The sequence below is a fragment of the Trachinotus anak genome, unplaced genomic scaffold (genome assembly GCF_046630095.1).
Source record: "Trachinotus anak isolate AG129_WGS33_773 ecotype Australia unplaced genomic scaffold, CSIRO_AGI_Tana_v1 ptg000026l, whole genome shotgun sequence".
In the NCBI taxonomy this organism is placed as follows: Eukaryota; Metazoa; Chordata; class Actinopteri; order Carangiformes; family Carangidae; genus Trachinotus; species Trachinotus anak.
The window spans coordinates 400,098-423,312 of record NW_027273877.1 but is presented as its reverse complement, the minus strand read 5'-3'; the positions used below and the strand labels follow the sequence as shown (position 1 = coordinate 423,312).

Sequence of the window (23,215 nt, the reverse complement as noted above, 5' to 3'; positions counted from 1 at the left end):
TTATTTACTTATTTTTTTATTGGTTTCTCAACAAGTTGAGCCTGGAAGCTTTTAAAAGTTGAAAGAACCTGATTGATTTCTAAGCATTATCTTGGGAAATGGAGCAAAAGTGTAGCAGTAGTGCAAAAAGTTCGGACAAAGGTGAGGCTAGAGCTCTGTCTGCATGTCTGAGATTTGCAATGAAGGGAAAACACAGGTCGTCAGTGTTTTTTAAGCCGGTATCCGGAGAGGTTTCCAGGGAGCACTTTCGTGAAATGGTCGAGATGTTCCCGCCAGCACTCGTGTTTCTTTTCCAGTTTATATGAGTCGCAGTATACACATGCCATAACACAGAAATATTTTGTCAATAGGCATATACAAAGCACTCTTTGGGCCACAGGAGAGCCATGAGAGAGTGTCCAATGTTTTTAAGAGGTCGATTCTGTGTTAAAAACAATGGGCAGTAAAAAAATCCCCTTGCTGGAGGAAAATAGCCACTTTCACCGCAGCTCCCAGGATGAGTGTTTACACATGCTCAGCTGGATCCGTCGGACCCCACCTCGCCGCCGACCTGCGCCGCCGTACAAATAAACAGGAAGGCCGCAGGCACTTGGATGAAGGCCACACTCATAATTCACCAAAAGCAGTATATTTTACACAGGGCCAGGGCGCTTTGGTGGGGCTCCAGCAAAAGGAATAAACTGTTAATCCATAAAAAGGCACGCTGGTTATGCGATACACCACTTAGGTGCCATCTGAAAGCTCCATATCCTTTTAGCACTGGCCCTCTGTGAGCAGCGCTAGTTGATTTGGATGGAAGTTAAAAGAGAATTGTTAACAATAGGGATCGTATAACATGGATGTTATGGTTGTTTGTTAGAGGCATGTTTATGTGAAAGGGGGAAAGCTGCAGTTATGAAAAAAAGCTGGACACTTTATTGCTGGGTTCAGAAAATACTTGAATGTAAAAATGCCCAAAACAGCTGGCAGCTGAAGTTCCCTCCACAAAATTACTGTTTCCATCAGTCGCTGCATGTAATTTAGCACGATGTTGAAATCTGACACCTCTGGAAGAAGCTCTGATTGACAGAAAGTGTTTATCTCGTTAGTGTGAAACAATAGCAGGAAATTGCCTCTAAAGCTGCCGTTTTCAGATGCTTCAAGTTGTCTCCGAGCTGACTGACTTCTTTCTTCTTCTTCATTTAAAAAGCCAAACTGTGCTACAAAAGAGAAAACCGTCCAGATCTTCTCAGCTACACTTAGACGCTCAGATGAACGCAGTTAACATGAAAAGCAATCTTCAAAAGCTATCTTTATCCCCCTGCAGTTTGAAGTGCTGAAATTAAAGTTGCATATGGATGCCATCGAGACGCGAGCCACTCGGGGAGATTAACGACAACACAAGGCATCTGTGCATTCCTAAACCGTGTGTGTCCCGGTCGCCTGCACACACAGCTGACAGCGTCGAGGGCCGACACATCCACACAGATCAGGCCGTGATAATCTCAAATTGGCTCTTTTCAAAGATCTCTAAGTCCAGACTGGGTTACAGTGGAAAGCCACAGCAGCAGCGTCATATGGTCAATTTTACATGGAAGCTCTCTGAATTGTCCCGCCAGTCAGTATCAAAACCAATTCCTACTGAGCCAATCAAGATCTTCGAAATAAGGCTTAGGAATCAGCTTAATAAAATATCACTTTATAAAAGAGTTGTAATTATATTCTTTGTAGATCAGAAGCTAAATGATCTGTATATATATGGTCTGTATATACAGCTGCAGGTATATCATCAAAGTGGAAGAACCCTTTACAAGGACTGTAATCACCATGTGATTGATTATTCATGACTTGCTTTCAACACTAGAAATTCTAATAATAAAATTAGTGAAAAACTTTCAAGTAATTAGATCAAAAATTCTTTAAAAATCATTTAAATATGCTGCTTAGAGATAAAAGGTAAATAAAATCATCTTAAAACATTGATGGATGATAGATAGAAGATAGATCACCCTGTCAGAAATACATCCACAGCTGAAGGTGCATTGTGGGTCAGGACACACCGGCCGGGCCGCAACGAGGCAGCAGGAAATATTTCACAATTAAATATACAACAGGATGGGGGAAAGGGCTTACAAAATACACCTCTTTTGCAATATAAACAGGATTTTCATCTAAATTGTGTACACAGCCGCAATAGTTCAGCTGGAGAGCGTCAGGTCTTAGCTCACTAATATGGCAAACAGCATTGATGCAGATATCACTCACAGACCCCAAAGTAAATACAACCCTGCGATTCATCCAAGGTAACAATTGAGGTTGTGTACGATATGATGGAATGTACAAAACCCCCCATTAAACGCTAGTTCAAATATTTATATTTCTTTTTGGTATAAATATAACAGAAAGTTTCACAGTTCTGGCATTGTTTGGAAGGGCAAGGAACCCGCTCACGTTATAAATGAGAGCTGGGTGACAGGTGGCGATGCAAAAATGAAGAGCGTCAAGGCCTGAAGGTAAACAGAGCCCTGTAACAATACAGACTGATGTGTTTGGAAGCAAGGCAGTGGACCACAGCGACGCAGCAGCATATTTCACGAGACTGAGTTAGAAGTCCACACACTGAGGGAACGGCGCTTGTGTCTGGATGGATTTCACTGTTTCAGCGTTTTCTCCTCCAGATTTAAACATTTCCAAGTTCACAAGCACATACATTAACAAGCTGCAAATCAATCACTCACACACTGCACAGACCACAAGTACACACACGTCACATCAAACCTTCGTCCTGACCCTACTCTAAATTAGAACCTGCTTAAATCTGCCACACCTTTCTGCTTTGATATCTGGATCTTAAAAATAGAAGCATAAACATTCAGGCCTTTCTTCCTGCAGACCACAGCAAATGAGTGCAGGCAGTGGGCGACTTCCTGACATGCGTTTTCATGGTGCCTGGTCCCCATAATGAACCAGAGCTGGAAAAGTGACTTAAAAAGCCTGGTTGACCTGGCACGAGCGTGGAGATCAATAGGAGGCGGCTTTGATAATTGCTCAGAGCTTCATTAAAAGCACGACGATCTCGTCGAGGATGCCCCCTCTTCTCGCCGTGGATGGGGCCACATCACATCAGAGGCCAGATTTAAAAAAAGGGAAACACACACACACACACACACACACACACACACACACACACACACACACACACACACACACACACACACACACACACACACACTTAAACTTCTTCTCCCCTTCTCTGGCTGTGATGGTAAACATGTTCTGATTGGCTTCAGGGGGAGATGAGCGAGGTATCAAAGCCAGTTAATTTCCCCAGTTAGGAGAATCTGTCAGCGCTTAGAAAACCTTTAAGGAGGAGGACGACGCTGTCGACTTAAATACGGCCTGATGCGTCCAAAAGCCATGACCGACCATCTCCATCTCATAGAACCCTGTCTTTTTGTGGCTCAGCTCTAGTTCAGCTCTCTTGAATTCTCTAAAAATTAGATTTTATTGACAAAAAAAAGATCCTATTACTACATGCTAGTGAAATGAGGTTCATTAAGGTTTTGATGTGACTGGATAATCACCTGTCAAAATATAAGCAGAGCTTGTAAACATGAATTATTAGGGGAGGAGGGGAGGAAAAGCAGCACCAGGACCTCATTAGTAATGCAAACTTTAATACTCGCTTGACGTGTCGAGGTGTAACGTCAGATATCGATAGATCGGTGGTCGGGTGTCTCAGTGTCAGGCCCCATTGACATTCTCTCATCTTACGATGGAGGGAACTTGTTATATCTGTTTACGGCACGAATGTGCCAGGAATTCCTTGCCTCGGCGGCAGCTCGCTCTTCTTGTTCCTCCCCCTTTTTCTGGGAAGGTATCGTACAGATCTTTCCAGTGTGTTTGCCTCGCCCCCCCCCCCCCCCCCCCCCCCCCCCCTTCCAGGACACACAGATACACTGATACATAATCATACATGCAAATAGCAGGTCTGAATCTCTTAATTATCTTTTAAAAAATTTCCAAAATTCTACTTGACTTGAGGCCCAGTCCTGTCAAAAAAAGCATTTTGTGTCACCCCCAAATATGTGGCAGTGGCTTTCCAGTATTTCACAATAAGATAGACAATATTTGTCTATAGTCTTGTGACAACCCCCCACCCCCACCTCTCTCCAGACCTACAGTTTATCACATCACACCTAAACTCGCTCTTCATGCATGCACGCATGCCTGCACATGGTGCATATGTATTTTCTCAAAACAAAATCCCAAACACCCGGAGCGAGCGTGTGTTGTTAGGTGACAAGTCAACGCCACCACCTCCTCCTCCTCCTCTTTACAAAAATAAAAACACACAGAGAGGTGGCGGGGAGCGTCTACACCCCCCAGTCCATCGCTCTCAGCAGGGGTTATTGATTGTGACGTGCGCTCGCAGTGCACCTTCCCAGTCGCCTGTCAGCCAGATGCATGCTGGCAGGTCCGGCCCCCCCACCCCACCCCATGACAGCTCCCGCGCGGCAGGGAGGTTGTGGGGGTGGCAGTGGTGTCGGAGAGGAGAGAAGGGAGAAGGACAGCTGGTGGGGCCTTGTCTGCCCTCTCCTACAGAAGGTGAACCTCAACCTCTCGACCCTCCTCTTGTCTGTGCTCCACGTACAGTGGAGCCTCCGTCTGAGGAAACCAGGTCTGGCACTGTGGCTCTTTTCTGGTTTTTCACCCCAATAAGCCCCTCAGGATAAGGATGTGCTCTACATTAGTTGCTTTTCACCACCACGTTTAGTATGACAACCCCCCCTTCACTGTAAGAACCGTACAACCCCCCACCTGCGCAGCTTGTTTAACGCCAGCGTCTCCAGAAGGTACATCCTGTGCACACTCGGCGGCTGAGACAGGTAATGAGTTAGCTCGGGGGAGGCCGACATGACTGCACGCGTATGAGAGTGTGAAATTACCTGACACAGCTTTCATTGACGCAAGGTGCTTCTGCCGTCTGTGTCTTTGCAACCGTGGGATTCGCACACACACACACACACACACACACACACACACACAGAGAGAGAGAGAGAGAGAGAGAGAGAGAGAGAGAGAGAGAGAGAGAGAGAGAGGAGGTGGGAGAACATTTGCCATATGCCATTTGGTGAATGCTGGGGATATTTATTTATCAATCATAAAGTTTTACCATTCCATTTGTGGAATACTGGATAGATCTATATCCAGTGTTGACATAGTCGTATCAAAGTGTTTAACAGAAAGGTGGACTGAGCCTGAAATGCTGCATGTAAATACTAAATGGAGCATAAGTAATAATCACCCCAGGGTTGCAGACAATAACCTCCCCCTTCCTCAGTACCTCCATCCATTCGTCTTGGAAAAGGAAATTAGTAAATCCAATACAGTTCGATAAAAATCTGGCCTGTCTGGATCAGCTGCTGGAGGATAATGCGGCCTGATAAAGGCACTCGTTTCCGGCTGTACGCCATCCGTCATCCGGGGGTTGCTCCCCTGGTCAAGCTGTCTGCTGCTCCAATAGATGACTGCAGCAGTTCAGAGTTTACAAAGTGTAGATGTTTGCAAAGGCCCACTGTACAGTACAGTAGGAAGTGTTAATTAGTTTCTTCAGTCTCTACTTCATTACTTACCTCATTTTGCTTCATTAATCTGGCTTTTTTTTTGTTACTTTTCTGGAAACCATTTTGTCTCTACTTTGCATGAACTGTGCTCTGTGCTGTCCTGACAGAACCTCTGTTATTTCTGTCTGAAGCTCTCGTGTGACTGAGTTCTGTAAATGTGGAAATCTTCTTTTGCCTTATGAGAAACCTAAAGTACTGTGGACTTACACAGGGATTCAGTCTGTAGGGCACAGAAATGAATACTAATCACCTATTACGATGCAGATTTGCTTAACAACTCTCTCCGTGTGGCCTGAGGGAGAACAGGATGTGTCGTCTTTTACTTAAGGTGCCGCCTGACCTCTGCACGACCTGCTGTTAAAGAGGGACAAATATTGCTGGTGCTGTTAATGAGCAGAGCGCAGCGGAGCTCATAAAAAGGTGTAAATATTAGGACACTATCAGAGAAGAGAGGGAATGAAATGTAATGTGAGTGGAGTTTTGAAAGGGGTGGGGTGTTCCAGTAGGTCTGAAGTGGGATGTGAAGCTGGGTCATCCCCTGACTTTATTTTGTGACTAAAATATAGGTCAATTATTTCTTTGGGACAATTTCTGCATTGTAGTTTTTGTCAATATGGACCAGCTCTGAGTGATTTGTCTTGAGAGGCCACTCTGGTCACCCGCCTGCCAAGGCTGAATAATGTGAGAGTCTCAATTCAATTCACGTCCCTGCCGCAGCATTTCAAAAGACACTTAATTTCATACTTGTTTACAGCGCTCTCCGGAGATCTAAAGTTCAAAATTGCATGCATTTTTAATTCCAAATTAAGCCAGGGAAGAAGGGAGGGAGGGGAAATGTATATATCATGTTCACTTTGCTACATTTTGACAAACATGACCTCCCCTCGCTGGGGTGGCGGGATTATGCAGAACAAAAGTTGGCCCACTCCGCACCAGGGTTTAAGGCTATTGGGGCGACAGATTAGAATATCTTTCACCCTCTGAAGGAGATAAGAGGGACACAACCGGTGAAAACCATAATGAACTGGTGATCTCCCACCACCATGTGTGAGAAATCTTCAAAACAGTAATGCAGAGTTGTGGATTTTATTCTACTTATGCAGCTGTTAATGCTTAAAACGTGTGTGTGTGTGTGTGTGTGTGTGTGTGTGTGTGTGTGTGTGTGTGTGTGTGTGTGTGTGTGTGTGTGTGTGTGTGTGTGTGTGTGTGTGTGTGTGTGTGTGTGTGTGTGTGTGTGTGTGTGTGTGTGTGTGTGTGTGTGTGTGTGTGTGTGTGTGTGTGTGTGTGTGTGTGTGTGTGAGAGAGAGAGTGTGAGAGAGAGTTATATAGATCTATATGTATATATATATATATATATATATATATATATATATATATATATATCTCTATCTCTCTGCTTGCTCAGCAGAGTAATGACACAAAGACAGAACACAACATGAAATGGATGTTTTATTATAATTATGAACTGTTGGTCAACAATCTCTGGCCGTGAACTGAGGTTGATCACCTGGAGAGAGAAAGTGAGAGTATGAGACAAAACCCTCTGTGTGTTTCAGGTGTTTCCTGGTACTGCTCTGCCCTCTACTGGCTGCTTGGTGGAAGTGGCCATAGCTGGACACACTGCAACATGCATGGTGGCAACATAACAGAAACTCAAAATATTTCATCTGTTGTAAATAAGTACAACCCCCCAACAAATAATGTAATACACATGTTACCTATGTTTTGTTGTGTTTTCTTGGTGGTGTGAAGTAAAGTAAGTTACAACTTAATTGTAACTTTCTATACCTTGTAACTTAATTGTAACTTTCTATACCTACTTTACCTTGTAACTTTCTTTACCTTGTAACTTAATTGTAACCTACTTTACCTTGTAACTTAATTGTAACTTTCTTTACCTTGTAACTTAATTGTAACCTACTTTACCTTGTAACTTAATTGTAACCTACTTTACCTTGTAACTTAATTGTAACCTACTTTACCTTGTAACTTAATTGTAACTTTCTTTACCTTGTAACTTAATTGTAACCTACTTTACCTTGTAACTTAATTGTAACCTACTTTACCTTGTAACTTAATTGTAACCTACTTTACCTTGTAACTTTCTTTACCGTGTAACGTAATTGTAACCTACTTTACCTTGTAACTTTCTATACCTACGTAACTTAATTGTAACTTTCTTTACCTTGTAACTTAATTGTAACCTACTTTACCTTGTAACTTTCTTTACCTTGTAACTTAATTGTAACTTTCTTTACCTTGTAACTTAATTGTAACCTACTTTACCTTGTAACTTTCTTTACCTTGTAACTTAATTGTAACCTACTTTACCTTGTAACTTTCTTTACCGTGTAACGTAATTGTAACCTACTTTACCTTGTAACTTTCTATACCTACGTAACTTAATTGTAACTTTCTATACCACGTAACTTAATTGTAACCTACTATAACCACGTAACTTTCTATACCTACGTAACTTAATTGTAACTTTCTATACCACGTAACTTAATTGTAACCTACTATAACCACGTAACTTTCTATACCTACTTTACCACGTAACTTAATTGTAACTTTCTATACCTACTATAACCACGTAACTTAATTGTAACCTACTTTACCTTGTAACTTTCTTTACCGTGTAACGTAATTGTAACCTACTTTACCTTGTAACTTTCTATACCTACGTAACTTAATTGTAACTTTCTATACCACGTAACTTAATTGTAACCTACTATAACCACGTAACTTTCTATACCTACTTTACCACGTAACTTAATTGTAACTTTCTATACCTACTATAACCACGTAACTTAATTGTAACCTACTTTACCTTGTAACTTTCTTTACCGTGTAACGTAATTGTAACCTACTTTACCTTGTAACTTTCTATACCTACTTTACCTTGTAACTTTCTATACCTACGTAACTTAATTGTAACTTTCTATACCTTCTATACCACGTAACTTAATTGTAACTTTCTATACCTACTATAACCACGTAACTTAATTGTAACCTTCTATACCACGTAACTTTCTTAACCTTCTATAACCAAGTAACTTAATTGTAACTTTCTATACCTACTATAACCACGTAACTTAATTGTAACTTTCTATACCTACTTTACCTTGTAACTTTCTATACCTACGTAACTTAATTGTAACCTACTATAACCACGTAACTTTCTATACCACGTAACTTAATTGTAACCTACTATAACCACGTAACTTTCTATACCACGTAACTTAATTGTAACCTACTATAACCACGTAACTTTCTATACCACGTAACTTAATTGTAACCTACTATAACCACGTAACTTTCTTAACTTAATTGTAACTTACTATACCTACGTAACTTAATTGTAACCTACTATACCTACGTAACTTTCTATACCTACGTAACTTAATTGTAACCTACTATAACCACGTAACTTTCTATACCACGTAACTTAATTGTAACCTTCTATACCTACTATAACCACGTAACCTTCTTAACTTAATTGTAACCTACTATACCACGTAACTTAATTGTAACTTTCTATACCTACTATAACCACGTAACTTTCTTAACTTAATTGTAACCTACTATACCACGTAACTTAATTGTAACCTACTATAACCACGTAACTTAATTGTAACTTTCTTAACTTAATTGTAACCTACTATAACCACGTAACTTAATTGTAACTTTCTATACCTACTATAACCACGTAACTTAATTGTAACTTTCTATACCTACTTTACCTTGTAACTTTCTATACCTACGTAACTTTCTATACCACGTAACTTAATTGTAACCTACTATAACCATGTAACCTACTATAACCACGTAACTTTCTTAACTTAATTGTAACCTACTATAAACCACGTAACTTTCGTAACTTAATTGTAACCTACTATACCTACGTAACTTTCTATACCTACGTAACTTAATTGTAACCTACTATACCTACTATAACCACGTAACTTTCTTAACTTAATTGTAACCTACTATAACCACGTTACCTTCTATACCTACGTAACTTAATTGTAACCTTCTATACCTACTATAACCACGTAACTTAATTGTAACTTTCTATACCTACTATAACCACGTAACTTAATTGTAACTTTCGTAACTTAATTGTAACCTACTATACCTACTATAACCACGTAACTTAATTGTAACTTTCTTACTAAAAATTTTAATGACTTGTATGGACTGGGTTCTTTTTAAAATCTGAATGTTATTGCACATTGTAACCTACTATACCACGTAACTTAATTAGCAGTAGCAATATAACACAATATCAAAGTTTGGGGTGTGTGTGTGCACGCAAACTGGGTCAACTCAGAAGGCAGCACTCCCCAACTGGTGCTTGTGGCACTGTGGGTTTGTCCATGACAATACAACCAGTCATGGAGCAGCTGGTCACTGGTTCAAATCCACCTTGCAGCCAGCAACTGGAAATATCAAAACTATGTGGGATGTGGGGGTGGGCTCGGGGGGGAGGAGCCCCCCCGAGTTTCCAGAGACATAAAAGCAGGGGGTTATGCACCAGAAAGCAAAGGCAGACTAAAATTTTAATGACTTGTATGGACTGGGTTCTTTTTAAATCTGAATGTTATTGCACAAAATACATTCCTCTTGAAAACTAGATCAGGTGACTAATTAACATTTGTTGTTCTCCAAATAAGGCTGTATTGGTGCAAGACTGTACCTTGATGAGTGACATCATTTGGTCCTGCTGATGGTGGCAAAAGCTGATCCCAGTGCTTCTATGAAGCGGTGAACATCACTGAAAGTGTTGTAGAGCGGCACTGGAGCAATCCGCAGCACACTGGGCTCCCTCATGTCACACTGACAGACAAGAAGTTCATGTTTCAAAAAACTAAAAACAAATGGAAAGTACTACTACTTTAGTACTCACAGCAACTCCCCTCTTCTCCAGCTCCTGGAAGACCTTTCGGATGGGGATAGAGAAGGAGAGTGACAGCTGGCAGCCCCTCTGCTGAGGATCAGAGGGTGTGATGACACGGACATGAGGCTTGCAGGGCTGGGTGGGGTCCTCAGTGTAGTAATGGTGGATTAGATACTCCAGGTAACCCGTCAACAGGAGGGACTTCCTGCGTAACGCCTGCATACTGGTCATGTTAAACACCTGGCAAAACAAGGTTGTACATTGTAGGTTATTGTTGTAAACCAATTTAATCAGCCATAAAGTACTGCAGTACCTCTAAACTGGCCTGCAGGGGGCAGACCAGCAGGATGGGCTGGTTGGACAGCCTGAAGCCACTCACACCAGGCTGCAGCTCCAACACTACGGACAGGAAAGGAAAAATAAAAATTGTAACATTGACACAAACCTACCACCATAATATTACTATTTTGGCTGGCTCGATATGAAAACAATGACCTTTACCATTATTCATCTGGAACCGAGTCTTCAGATCATGGCCCCACCATCCTGACAGCCTGATGGAAGAGATCAGAGGGTGTTCAATTAAGTAGTTTCAGTTGGCAACATTTCTTAATGTGTGTCAACACTCACACTGGTTTGACGGTGTCTTTATGTTTCACGTGGATAAATGCTCCGGCTAAACCTCCAGCACCTGAATTTAAATACTGTGAGGAGACACTCAGTCAACACTTGGACAGTACAGTATAGTTTGTATAAAACAGAAAGTGGGTAACCTTGTAGGAGCACCAGCAGGCAAAGTCAACTCCCCACTCATGTAGCTTTAACTCCATGTTTCCTGCAGCATGGGCACAGTCAAACCCTACATAACAACCCTAACACACAGGAGTTAGTTCAGTGAAGTTGAACGCGACTGAAATTTTTGTATCTCGGGAACTTTTGAATGGCTGGTTATACCTTTCTGTGACCAGCCTCAGTGATGGCAGCCATGTTGAACAGCTGGCCAGTGTAATACTGCACTCCACTGAACATCACCACAGCAATGGAGTCACCTTCCTTCTCAATCACCTCCAGGATGTCCTCTGTTCTCAGGGTCTCTTCTCCCTGAACAGGAAGTAAATACATTTGAAGTCTGTATTTGAAGTCACACTGGCTTCACCGCTGGCTTCAACATACCGGTCTGGGCGACAGCAGCAGCGTGCTCTGCTGAGGATCAAATCCTCGCAGCCTGATCTGAGACTGGACAGCATACTGAGGACAGGAGACCTCATTTTATTTTATGAAATAATAAAAATGTTGAAGTGATAATAATCGCTTATTGTTGTTTATCTGCTTTTGTGGATTCGCTCACATGGTCTGACGGAAAGGCTTTGTCTTCTAGAAGGATCTTGTGCCGAGCTGCTGTGGGTTTGTAGAAGGAAAGCTGCAGAGTAATGGCAGGTCTGTCAGTAGTGAAATTTCATGTGGATGTACAGAATGTAAGACTTAGGTAACTCACCATTAGAAGGTGCAAGTTAACTGTCAGGCCATTCATCAGTGCCACTTCCTCAGTTTTAGCTCCTGTAAAAAAAAAACAGAGCAAAGCACTGAGGACAACTCCCAGCTGATGTAATGGCCAGTTTGAACATCATCAGTTGAGTAAGGAATACTGCAAATAAATAAAAAGTATGACAAGTATGTTATATTTTCCAGATAATAGATGAAGTCTTCAGTCTTCTGAAGTTTAACTGCACATTTTAAGACCTCACATGTACTTTGGACTCTACAAAACAGACCTTGTGCAGTGACTAACAAAGTTGCAAAACAGGTTAAGTAAGACAAGAATCAACTATCTAACGCTGCTTTAAGGCATTAGATCATATTTTCAGTTCTTACCAACAACATTAGCCATGAGTTCCTCTATGTTGTTTTCAGCCCAGGCCCAAGGCCGGGAGCCCTCTGTGTGACCATGAACACCCCTGTAGAAACCAGTTCATAAATACAATGCAATAAAAAAAAACACCTTCGGGTAAATATGGAAATCAGACATATATAATAATAGAATCAGACATTTTTGCCCATTTATCCAGCTCCTCTTCCACATATCTCCTAGCCATTTTGGGCTGAAGCCCCAGAGAGTTCCCCACCAGGTAGATGCACTCCATGCTGCCATCGACCAGGGAGAGATCAGCTACAGAAACATCACAAAGGAAGGAATTCAAAACATTTTTCACATCCTCTCTCTTGTCCATCAATAAAATCCAGAAAAATATTCATCTCTGTCATCTCATTATGTGGTATCTTTACTCACAAGGAGGCAAATCTGCTATTTTGGGCACTAGAAAGTTCTCTCTGAGATGTCTCAGCTCATCATGTTTGTCGAGGTATGAAGCCACTTCTGCAGAGGTTGGACTGCAGCCAAGCAAGGCTGAAACTCGCTCCAAAGTTTCTCTCGGGGTTGAGCCGATGAACGGGTCCATTGCTGTACTGCCTTCAAAGCAATGGACCTAAATTGGTTAAATGACCTTTTTTCACTTTAAACTCACTTTCTTTGACATTAAAGACATAAGTTGTGAGTTGCTTTGATTTGACTAACTTGATTTGACTTTATACATACCACATACACGCATTTGTATGTATGTGGTATGTACGTACTGCATACATACACACATTGGTACATACATTTACTTCTTATTTTAACCTCATCTTGTTCTATCATCTCCATCTTCATTCATGCTCACCTTCAAACAAATAAACTGTCTGAAAAACAGATCAGTATGTGTGTACTGAGAGCTGTAACTCACGGTTGGTTGGCAGATAGGTTTCCTCTCCACAGACTGCAGTCACTCAGTGAATCCTCTGCTCTTTAACCTCGAGTTAATCATTGTTCCAATGGACCGACCTCGAGGTTCAGAAAAAAACAGAGCTCATTTAACTCTCCATGGATCAGACTTCCTGGTTTCCTGTTACTAAATGTGCTTTTGCATGACACACAATAGTGAGTTCCCCATTTTCATGCTTTCATTTTCATGTGTTGAAAAACAGATTCACATACAAATAAAGCTGCTGAGGCCAGTGAATCTGCTCCTGTCACAACAGGGTCTGGTACCCCTCCTTATGACCTTATGTCCCCTGAAATAAGCACCCAAGTGCTAAACATACTGTCATATACTATACTTCAATTTCTTCTTCTTGACACTAGATGGCAGCAGAGTATTAGACTTCATGCAGCACTTACTTGATGGACATGGTGACTTGCTATAGTCCAACTTTCAGTTCAGTTTTGCACTGACACTGCATAGCTGTCAAGTGTTTTTCTGTGTTACCCTCAAAATGTGTTTGTGTGACTACTTCACTTACCTAAACAAGGCACCTTCAGTTGTCCGAGTCAGGCAGCTGCACTTCTGTGACTGTGTGATTAGAGCTTCCATCACGTTAGCTGGAGCTCCCACTCCTGCTGAAGGTGGTATTCTCCATCCACAAACAGACTGACCCTGAATGAATATATATATATATATATATATAAATATTTTCCACGATGCTTTCTAAACTAAGATTAAATTCACTTAAAATGACTAGAATGACTTGAATTGAAGTACAGTTGAATTGAAGTACAGTTTTGATGAGTGGTGTTTTTACTGCTGGAGTAAAACTGACAGTAAACTTCGCAAACTCATTGTTTGGGAAATGTCTCATAATCAAACTTGACAGAGTGAGAAAACCAGCTGGAGGTTTGGAGGTCACGCTGTATTTTGAGCTACAGTATGGAGGTGTGACCTGACCTGACTGAGTGTTTTCACTCAAAGATCATACAGCATCTCTGGAAAAACCTTCTGCATGTTACAGACAGCTTTTCACAAACTCATTCAAACCCAAACTCATTTTATTCAAGATAAAAAAAAGTTACATTAAGATACATCTAACAAAGAACAACAGTCGAGAGGTAACACTACCATGTACAGTTTTTCATGCATATCCTTATCCTACCCATATCCTACAAATAACAAACACAAGTCTGTCTAAAGTCTGTACACTGAAACTAGTCACTACATCAGGTGGGATTTGTCCTTTCACTGCAGCTCAGGGAAAAAACATTTCAAAGAATCACAAAGATGGAATTTCAGGCAGTTGCTTTGGAAGATACTCATTTAATCACCGAAGCCTGATATTAAATTCAGACAGGAAAAACCTGTTTGAGTGTTCCTCTGGGACCTGGGACCTGACTCCTCTGGCTGTTCCTCCCTCTCTCCTGCTCTAACTTTACTGCCGAAGGATAATTTTCAGGTCGTTATTGTTTATGCCAAAACAAATATGTGGTGTTTCTCATTGGTGTTTTCAATAAGCTGGGAACAATAGCTGCAAATTGGCTGGCTGTGACTTCTCTAAGTAAATATGTTCTTAACTGCCCCTGCACTCTTGAAAATGATGCGTCATTTCAAACAAGGACAGCACATATTAGAGCCATTTTCCAACTCGTGTGATGGTAAGAAAATACATCTTTGACTGCATGTGTTGAGAAAACACACCATCTTTGGAGGAAGCACAAGTTGGTGTTTTGAAAAGCTAAGCATGCACACGTGTTCAAAATGACTCATGGTTTTTTAAGAGTGCAGAAACAATATGGTCGCAAGATGTTTGGGGGCACTGGAGCTGCTGACATGCCCCTTGCATGTTCCTCCCTTGCTTTTCTCACAGTGAAAGAGGATGTATGACATCTGGAAGTGCTCATGAGGCAGGACTGAAACTTCCCCCCTTGTCGTTTCTCAGGGCACAAACATCAAAGCGGGTGGGAGATAATGTTTTCTCTCCCGTAAAGGTGCTTCAGCAGCGAGCTGCCACCACTGCAGCCTCGCACCAGGGAGGTTTTCAGGAGGAGTCTAATGTGGATGATGAATCACTTCAGGACACATATAGGACAAAGTCAGTCAGTAGGCCAGTTCACTGACTGAAAACTGCTCATCATCTTTACAGGATCTCTTCATTGTCCAATATAACATTAGGGACTGGTGCAGTTTTACTCAGGTACTATGGAGAACATCTTCACCTTCACAATAAGTGTTTGTTACAGCAACGGTTCCAGAGCTTTCAACTGTATCACAACATCTTCCTCAGCACTGAAGTGAAGTGCTTTCCAGAGCACATCAGAGCACCATGGTGACGCAGGGGGTTGAGGTGCTGACTATCTCTCTCTCTCTCCCCTCATTTCTTTAAAGTGAAGGCCTCAGAGTGCCTCTACCGATGTGTCTGTTGGATCACCAAGATCTGAAACATCCAATAATGAAGGTCTGAGATTTTCTCACAGTGCTGAAGCGAAGTCTGAATGAGAAGGCGAGCGCTGAACACCTGCTGCTGCTCTCAGGTCTTTTATTTAGTGGAAAGGTATGTCTCTTCATCTCTGAAGCCTCCAGCACCTGATATTTACTCCACGCTGCAGAGGCCGACCTCCTCTGTTTCAGCTCTGCAGGATCTCGCTTCCCCCCGCAGTGAAATCATCTTGGCAACCAACTGTTTACCATCACATGAGGAGGTAATGAAGTGAGTGATTAGGCCTTTGTGATTGGTGTTTAGGAGGGCCGTCCTGTCTTTAGGTTAATGAAAACATGTCATTTGCCGTAATTAAAGAAAATTTTTGGAACTGTAGCATCAGTTCATATATTTTTTTTTTACCCTTAGTTTAAATTAAATCAAGTGTAGAGAACCACATATTGGTTTTGTTTTATTTTTGTCACGGTGAAAGTCTATGTACAGTGTGTCTAAGATTACAATATTTTTTATAGTTTATTAATGTAAAAGTGTTTTGTGCATGATAAAATACTGCATTAATGAAGTAAAAACTGCAGCTTTAACTTTAAAATTAAACCCAAACAACAAAAGCTTCCATCACTTTTTCAACTGTTTGACATTTCTAATAAAGTCTGTAACACATGTGTGCTGCTCTCTTAATAAATCATCATTTTGTTCTCATGTTTCTCTGGATTAACACTCACTTCCTCAGCTTTCGACATAGTGTGAGCACATACAGCTGCAGCAGAGAAGACACAGTGTAGTTTCATGCTCAGTCTGCTGCACAAATGTCTGATCTGTCAGTTTAGTTTGGATGTTTATTTGTTGTTGCGGCCACATGAGGTTCTCAGCATGTGAAGAAGAACTTTTGCTGACATCATGCGCAGATCTGTGGTTTCCAGCAGTGACTCTGAAACAGTCACAAACAGCGATGGAGAGGGTTTGAGCTCTAACTCTGACAGTTGGGATGGATCCTTTACTGATGTGATTTGTTGGACCCACCTACAGGAACAGACTCCTCAGTGGGTTGGCTCCCTCCTCTCTTCTCTCTTTGTCATCTTGCGCGCCGGAACCGCGGTCTCCAGAGAGCTGAGCGCAAATCTAAGTCTCTTATTCTCTAATTACCAAGCGGGGGTGAGGAGATAAGTGCAGTTTGCGCCACTTTCGCGCTTTCGTTTGTGCATCTGTCAATGGGACCGGACGACTGAAGGGAGCTGGTCGCATCTCTACTCCGGAGCCGCAGCGATGGACTGCCGCCTCTTGTTCCCTGGATGTTTACGCATCGCGCTGCTGTGGGCCGTGCAACTAGGAGCGTTAGCGCAACAAGGTGGGTGGATGTCAAACTTTATTATGGCTTAAGTTAGGGAAAATACCATCCTAAATCCTGCCTAAACTATTTCCACATGGTCCCCAGCGTCCAGGAAGCGAATGATTTCACCTCCAAGATAAAAAAAAACTGCTTTTCCTCTTCATGACCAGAGGCATTCAAAATAGAAGCAGATGTCTAAAGCCATCCAGAGCCTCACACATAACGTTTCGAAAACGAATTTCCTTACAGAAATGAGAACATCTTACCTGTTTAAAGCAGCAGACTGAGCAGAGCTGTGTGAGTTGGCCGGTGCTGCTGCATTCCCATCACTCAGCAGGTCCAGAGTCAGTGAGATGGACCTTCACAAGACAAGAGCAAAGCTACTCACACACAGGGGAGACACTGGAGTCAGAAAAGCAAAGACATTTTAGTGATTTGTCAGGTTCAAATGTTTCTACTGTTGATCTTAACACATCTGAAGAGTTTCATGAATTGCTGCAGCAGTTATTACCTGGTCACTCGGTTTATTGCTCATTAGCAGGAAAGCTCTGCAGATTATGTGCTAGTTACCACTTCAACAAACAAGCCACTGGATGTGGGGAGTATTATTCACCAAAACTTTATCACAATTTGGAGGCAGAAGACAACGCTGTAAAAACACCATGAAGAGAAATCAAATTAACAGACTTGTAAACACAAACACAAACCTCATAAGATGCAACCGTAATTGAAACAAGATTAGATTTGAGCCATTACACAACATAATACACTTGTTGCTTAACATGATCACAGTTTACTCCTCTGTGTTGTTTGGGCAGATTTCTTCTCCCGTCATGCTCTTGTCTCTCTGCCACTGCTGACAGGACGTGTGTGTGGTCATAAATTTTAAAGATTGTAAAAGTTGCACAAAATCTTTATGGTTTCAGCACAAAAAAGTCACATGGGGTTCTTTTGTGAGCTGCTGTTTTACTGGAGCCAGGCTCTGTTCACACTGCAGCTCTGATTTTATATCAGCATGATCATCAATGGTATTTCACATCAGATTAGCAGGAAACTAAAAAAAATATGAGCACACATTAAGACTGGAGCCTGAAGTCCTTATTAGATTGTAACATGCAGTAGTGGTCTTGGCTGGTCCAACATGCCACCCTGTCGCTCCATCTTGCTCATGTCTTTGTCTCCAGGACGTGCAACAACAGATCAAAGCACAAAGTCATAAACTTTAAGGCAAGCTGTCGTAAAACAAAATGCTGTAGGTCCTCACTGAGCATTGCACATTTTGTCCAGTTAATGGAAAAAATCAAACAGTGCTGGTTAAAGTTGCTGAGAGAAATGTCTTTAAACAGTGTTAAGTCTTCTAAATGCTTCCTCTGGTGGTAAAATACCTTTAACCCTGCTGACCTTTCAAATAATGGTGCAGCTGTATCAAAATGGCATCTTAGATCAAACACAATATAAGTGTGATATCAGCTGCAGTACTTTGGGAAAAGTAGCAACATATCATTGTCAAGTTGTCTAAAGAAAGTGATTTATCTGACTATTTAAGGGGAGCATTTGAATCCAAACTGTAAATCAAAAATAAACATTTTAGATCTCAGCGTTGGGTAAGTAGTCAGAAGAGCCATCCAGACCTATAACCCTGTCTGTGCTGGTCTGAGTCTGTAGTTTCTGTTTAGCAGTGAGTGACAGGCCCTCTGGGAAAAAGACCTGTAACCTCAGTTATGTTAACACCACACTCTTCCAAATTAATCTTCTTTCCTGAGAAACTGGAGAATTCCCTGCAGAGTCCCTGCACATCTGGGCTGCTGAGGGCCTCCCTCCCAGTGGGATCTCCTATATCCAGGGGCTGGTTCATTAGCTCACCACCCCCCTCCCCTGGGGCTCTGTAAACTCATTAAGCCGCCAATTGGAACAGTTTAGCCAGCAGCCAAAGTCTCGCCGATTGTCCTCCTCCCTGAAAACCTGGCTGTTTGGACAACCTGTGACCTCCAGTCTTGTCAGCGGAGCTTCCAGACGAGGTGTACACGCAGACAGGCGACGATGTAAACAAGAGCATTTGCTTTCAAAGGGCTGTCAACATCAAGACCAGCCTGTAAGACCTTGTTTAGGCTTGAGATCACTGGCTGTAACTTCGCCCTGTCCATTCAAGGCTTTGACAGTCTCAAGACATCCTAAATACCCTCAATGTTTGTTTTCCCTCACTCTACTCAGCCACCACCATCAAACTCAAACAGAGGAAAGGGAACAGGTTTTGTCCTCTGCAAGTGAAAGAACAATTTGTTCTTTTTGTTTAGGTTTGTGAGGAAAGGTCTCTGTTGATGACTTTGACCCGTTTCACTTCACAGACGTAGAGCTTTTGAGAGTGTGCTAGTGTGGAAAACTGGATGTTCTGCTCAAGTAATTTCCCCGGTTGTTTCAGCCCCCAGCTGCAGGCAGTGTTCTCATGCGCCATTGGCTTTAGCGTCCTTCCCGGGGCGAGTTTAGAGAGGTGAGAGGCTCACAGGAATGTCTGTTATTCTTAGCAATTTAGATAACCTCTGGGGGTGAAATGATCTTTCCAACTAACCTTCTTAACGCCAACTGACACTTCAAAGAGCAAACATACACATTTTGTCGCCTTTTCTTACTGTCCACATTGAAAGTGAAGTTGAAGTCCCTCAGCATCAAATCATTCATTTTTGGAGGGTTACGGGCAGTCCTGCAGATCCTTGGGGTTTTTCATCTCCATCTGCGATGTGTTGGCAAACGTGGAGGTCCAGCCATGACTTCTAATCTACATCAATGAAATATGCTCGATGATAAAAATATGTTCCATGATTGACCTCAGTGTCAGTTTGTTTTAGGTTTGACCAAACAGTTCACCTACCAGCTTTTTCCAGAGCTTTCAACTGGAGACCACAGTCTTCATTAGCATATGTAGTTTATAGCAGGATATGGGTTATGATACCTCCTCATGTACCATCACCTGAAATAAGTTGCATACTTATATCAGGTGATGACAAGAGTCAACACCATTAAAACTCCATCTGCTGAGGAAGGCCATGATAGATAGTCCTGGAAAACACTCTTAAGTGGACCTTGAGTTGATAGTTCATAGTTCCTCAAAGACCAAGAATAAACTTTTGCTCTCAAGTTTAAATGAAGTCATTTCCCTACAGAACATAGAGAGAGAAACATTTTCAGGCCAAGAACATCTGACTTTTATCTATTTCCCTCCACAAAATGAGTTGATTTTGTTTTGTCTATCTCTGTAACGTCTCTTTAGACCTGTCCTGTGCACAGCAGTACTCTGTCAAAGATAAGGACACAATCTAATAATAACCTGAGATTCTTCAGTTTTCATTTCCTCTTGATTCAACTTGTGAACAAAGTGAGAGGAAGAGATTTTAGTTAGACATATTGATTATTCAGAGAAGGAGCAGATCCAAAAAGATTAAACTTCTCCAGAAGTGGAAAATCATGAGAGAGTTTTGCTGCAGGGTCACATTAACATCTGCTGAATATTTGTGTGAAGAAAAGCAGCAAATGAATAAAAAATAATACGGGCTGTTTTAAGCATTTTAACTTTCCACATTGTCTTGGTTTCAGTGTGTTTAGCCTTGGAGTTCACTGTTTGTCCTTCTTGCTCTCAGCTCCAGAGTGTCACCCAGGAGGCCATCAGACTTTGCATAATCCCTACCGGAGCGTTGACTTTGACTCCACAGAGATCCAGAACACTGCCATCCAGGATCTGATCTGTGATCACTCACTATCGCCGGGCTGGTACAGATTCAGGATCAACAATAAGCCGGCAGAGATGCCAACCACCTGCGTTGAGGTAAGACATCGAAACAGCAGGAGAGTTCTGTTCATACTGTTCCACTTGTTTGTTCCACTTTCTCCTCTGTGTCTCCTCTCTGACTACTTACACAAAATGAGTTTTAAAAAATCTTACATCCCTGAATATCCTCTGCCTGTGCAAACATCTAGCATCCAGTAGGTGTAATAAGCAACTTCAGCCCAGCTGGAGGGTATAATCACCCCCTTCCTGCAGGTAATGACTGTTTCTATCGATGCCCCATCCTCCATAGATGAACCGCTGTGGTACACAGGCTCCAGTGTGGCTGTCACTGAAGGACTCCTCCCTGCCACGGCCCGGTGAGGTCCGCCAGCTCTCTGCCTGTGCCACCTGGCAGTTCTTCCACGGCAGCGCCAAAGACTGCTGCCTCTTCCGCATCCCCGTCACGGTGCGGAACTGTGGCGAGTTCCTGGTCTACTACCTGCAGCCCACGCAGGGGTGCATGGGATACTGCGCTAAAGGTGACCACACTGGACGGGCAATTTGTTATTATATACTGGCTGGAATACACTGTTCATCACAAGAAGCTGTGGCCAGTATGGAATATTTTGCAGCTGTACTTTTAACATAGGTGTTTTAGCCTGTTAATGTCACCTGTTATCACCTTAACAGGAAAAATGAATCTTAAGAGCTCAAAACGGTCACAACAGAGAAGACGTCAAGCATATCAAGTAGAGACACCAAATGTTTCACCAGGAATATCTATTTATCTGAAGTGGGAAATTGCAATTCAAGGTCCACTGCCTGCTTTTTCTAGAGCTTTCAATTATATCAGTTGATGAAGCTGCTCAGTGGTTTCTTCCATGGCACAAATCTTTTTATAGCCCAGTAATTAAGAAATATTTGTCATGTTTTAGTTGCTCCTGATTCGGGACCAAGACTTTGCCCACCAGGTGAGGTGGAGGTCAACGGCCGATGTAAAGGTAAGACTCAAATCACCACGCCAAGTGTTAAGTGGCTTGTTAGAAACAAGTTGAATTTTTCAACGTCATGTGGTCCTCCACTGATGATTGCCCAATTCTCTGTTTTCAGTTGCCGTCCCATCCCTGCCCTCCCGGCCGGTGATCACTCCAGAGCTGATTGGCCACAGTGTCCACCTGAGGTGCTCCTTCATCCCACCGCCCTGGAGCCAGCCACTGGGTTTCCAGGTGGTTTGGGCCAGACACATCGGCCAGAGCATGAAGGCTGAGATCAGGCAGGAATCCACACTGAAGCCCTTCTCTCTGGTGGAGATGGATGGCGTTCACTTCAGGCTCGGAGAAACGGTAATTCCTGCCAGACGGTGTGCTGAAAGTTGTGGGGGAGGGGAGGCACATGTGGAGGATTGACCCCTCAAGCGGGCAACGTAAGCCATGGATCATGCTGACCTCTTTTTGCCTGGGTTCAACCTTGCAAAGCAAAAGCTAAGAGGCAATGTGTGTCATATCCCATTAAGAAAAGGCAAGAGGAGGGTGGGCACGTTAAATCAGTTGCAGGTTGGAAAAGCCTCGCTCCACATGCTTCCCATTTAAACCTCTCAATTCAAATCTTCACAATAAATTCTAGGGAAGTTATTTTTATATGGACAGATACACACGTATACAATGAAGCAACTTCTTTCTTGTTTACGCTGTTTTCTTGACTAATTGGCACTTGCACCGGAGGATTTGCTGCTCTCACTCAAGGAGACAGCCACAGATTGTACGTGCATGTCAGCAGTCAGACGGCCATCGCTGTAGTCTTTCACCAGAAGATATGAGGTGATACAAAGCATTTGATCTGTCAGCTTCTGTAAGCACGTGATGTTTAAAGTTGGCTTGTTGTGTTAGGACTATCAGACCGCTTCTTTGACCGCAGCATTTAGCAGTAAGGAGAGGAACTGCCTCAGGGAAACAAGGAAGAAACCCAAGAAATAACAAAAATCCAACAGCTGATGGGAAACAACAGCGACAAGTCAAGCAGCTGCAATGCACTAATTCAGCATCAATAGACGGGCTCGTTGACACAGTTGAAGCTGTGTTGTTGTCATGAAACACTAGGTTATTAGAGGTGATGTCACTCTCACTTTTCGCCCCCTTACAGCTGTGGACCACTGTGCTGCCATATTTGGACACCAGGCTTGTATTAGTTGTGTCTGGAACATGTTGCAGAGGGCTGGGCTCGCTCACGGGGCCATCTTGAAAACATGTTGATACTGCAGCTGAGTTGGGTCACAGGTCATCTCCATTTTTTTTCTTTTACCCTGAGAGTGAGTTAAATGTTAGTGCTCTTAGAGCTGTGGATCAGAGAAGCGCTGCACTGTGGGCTACACAGGGATATGTTTT

General features: G+C 42.4%; 2 protein-coding genes and 1 long non-coding RNA gene across 12 annotated transcripts in view; 2 read left to right on the top strand and 1 right to left on the bottom strand.

Annotated features, from left to right (window-relative positions):
- LOC139609787 (uncharacterized) overlaps positions 1-7,419 on the top strand; it is a 207,458-nt gene extending 200,039 nt beyond the window's left edge. For all 6 annotated transcript variants that reach the window (XR_011685358.1, XR_011685357.1, XR_011685359.1 and 3 more), the window contains one exon: positions 7,163-7,419. This is a non-coding gene — a long non-coding RNA (uncharacterized lncRNA). The remainder of the gene's footprint in view (positions 1-7,162) is intronic.
- kynu (kynureninase) overlaps positions 7,043-23,215 on the bottom strand; it is a 22,638-nt gene continuing 6,465 nt past the window's right edge. For 2 of the 4 annotated variants that reach the window (XM_071464753.1, XM_071464752.1), the window contains exons 2-19: positions 17,586-17,723; positions 17,341-17,433; positions 13,843-13,976; positions 13,287-13,384; positions 12,794-12,973; positions 12,553-12,673; positions 12,379-12,461; positions 12,002-12,063; positions 11,855-11,926; positions 11,680-11,754; positions 11,461-11,607; positions 11,280-11,378; positions 11,137-11,210; positions 11,008-11,060; positions 10,820-10,905; positions 10,516-10,746; positions 10,306-10,445; positions 7,043-7,113 (exon numbers count right to left, since the gene is read on the bottom strand). In XM_071464753.1, coding sequence (XP_071320854.1) covers positions 10,320-10,445; positions 10,516-10,746; positions 10,820-10,905; positions 11,008-11,060; positions 11,137-11,210; positions 11,280-11,378; positions 11,461-11,607; positions 11,680-11,754; positions 11,855-11,926; positions 12,002-12,063; positions 12,379-12,461; positions 12,553-12,673; positions 12,794-12,962 — 1,398 coding nt within the window. In that variant the 5' untranslated portion in view covers positions 12,963-12,973; positions 13,287-13,384; positions 13,843-13,976; positions 17,341-17,433; positions 17,586-17,723 and the 3' untranslated portion in view covers positions 7,043-7,113; positions 10,306-10,319. Of the gene's footprint in view, positions 7,114-10,305; positions 10,446-10,515; positions 10,747-10,819; positions 10,906-11,007; positions 11,061-11,136; positions 11,211-11,279; positions 11,379-11,460; positions 11,608-11,679; positions 11,755-11,854; positions 11,927-12,001; positions 12,064-12,378; positions 12,462-12,552; positions 12,674-12,793; positions 12,974-13,223; positions 13,385-13,842; positions 13,977-17,340; positions 17,434-17,585; positions 17,850-23,215 lie in introns of those variants that run through there. The other 2 variants (XM_071464754.1, XM_071464755.1) reach the window with 2 other exon arrangements.
- The window catches only part of LOC139609779 (von Willebrand factor D and EGF domain-containing protein), a 26,152-nt gene continuing 19,379 nt past the window's right edge, over positions 16,443-23,215 (top strand). For both annotated transcript variants that reach the window (XM_071464747.1, XM_071464746.1), the window contains exons 1-5: positions 16,443-17,092; positions 20,707-20,891; positions 21,145-21,373; positions 21,770-21,835; positions 21,945-22,177. In XM_071464747.1, coding sequence (XP_071320848.1) covers positions 17,011-17,092; positions 20,707-20,891; positions 21,145-21,373; positions 21,770-21,835; positions 21,945-22,177 — 795 coding nt within the window. In that variant the 5' untranslated portion in view covers positions 16,443-17,010. The remainder of the gene's footprint in view (positions 17,093-20,706; positions 20,892-21,144; positions 21,374-21,769; positions 21,836-21,944; positions 22,178-23,215) is intronic.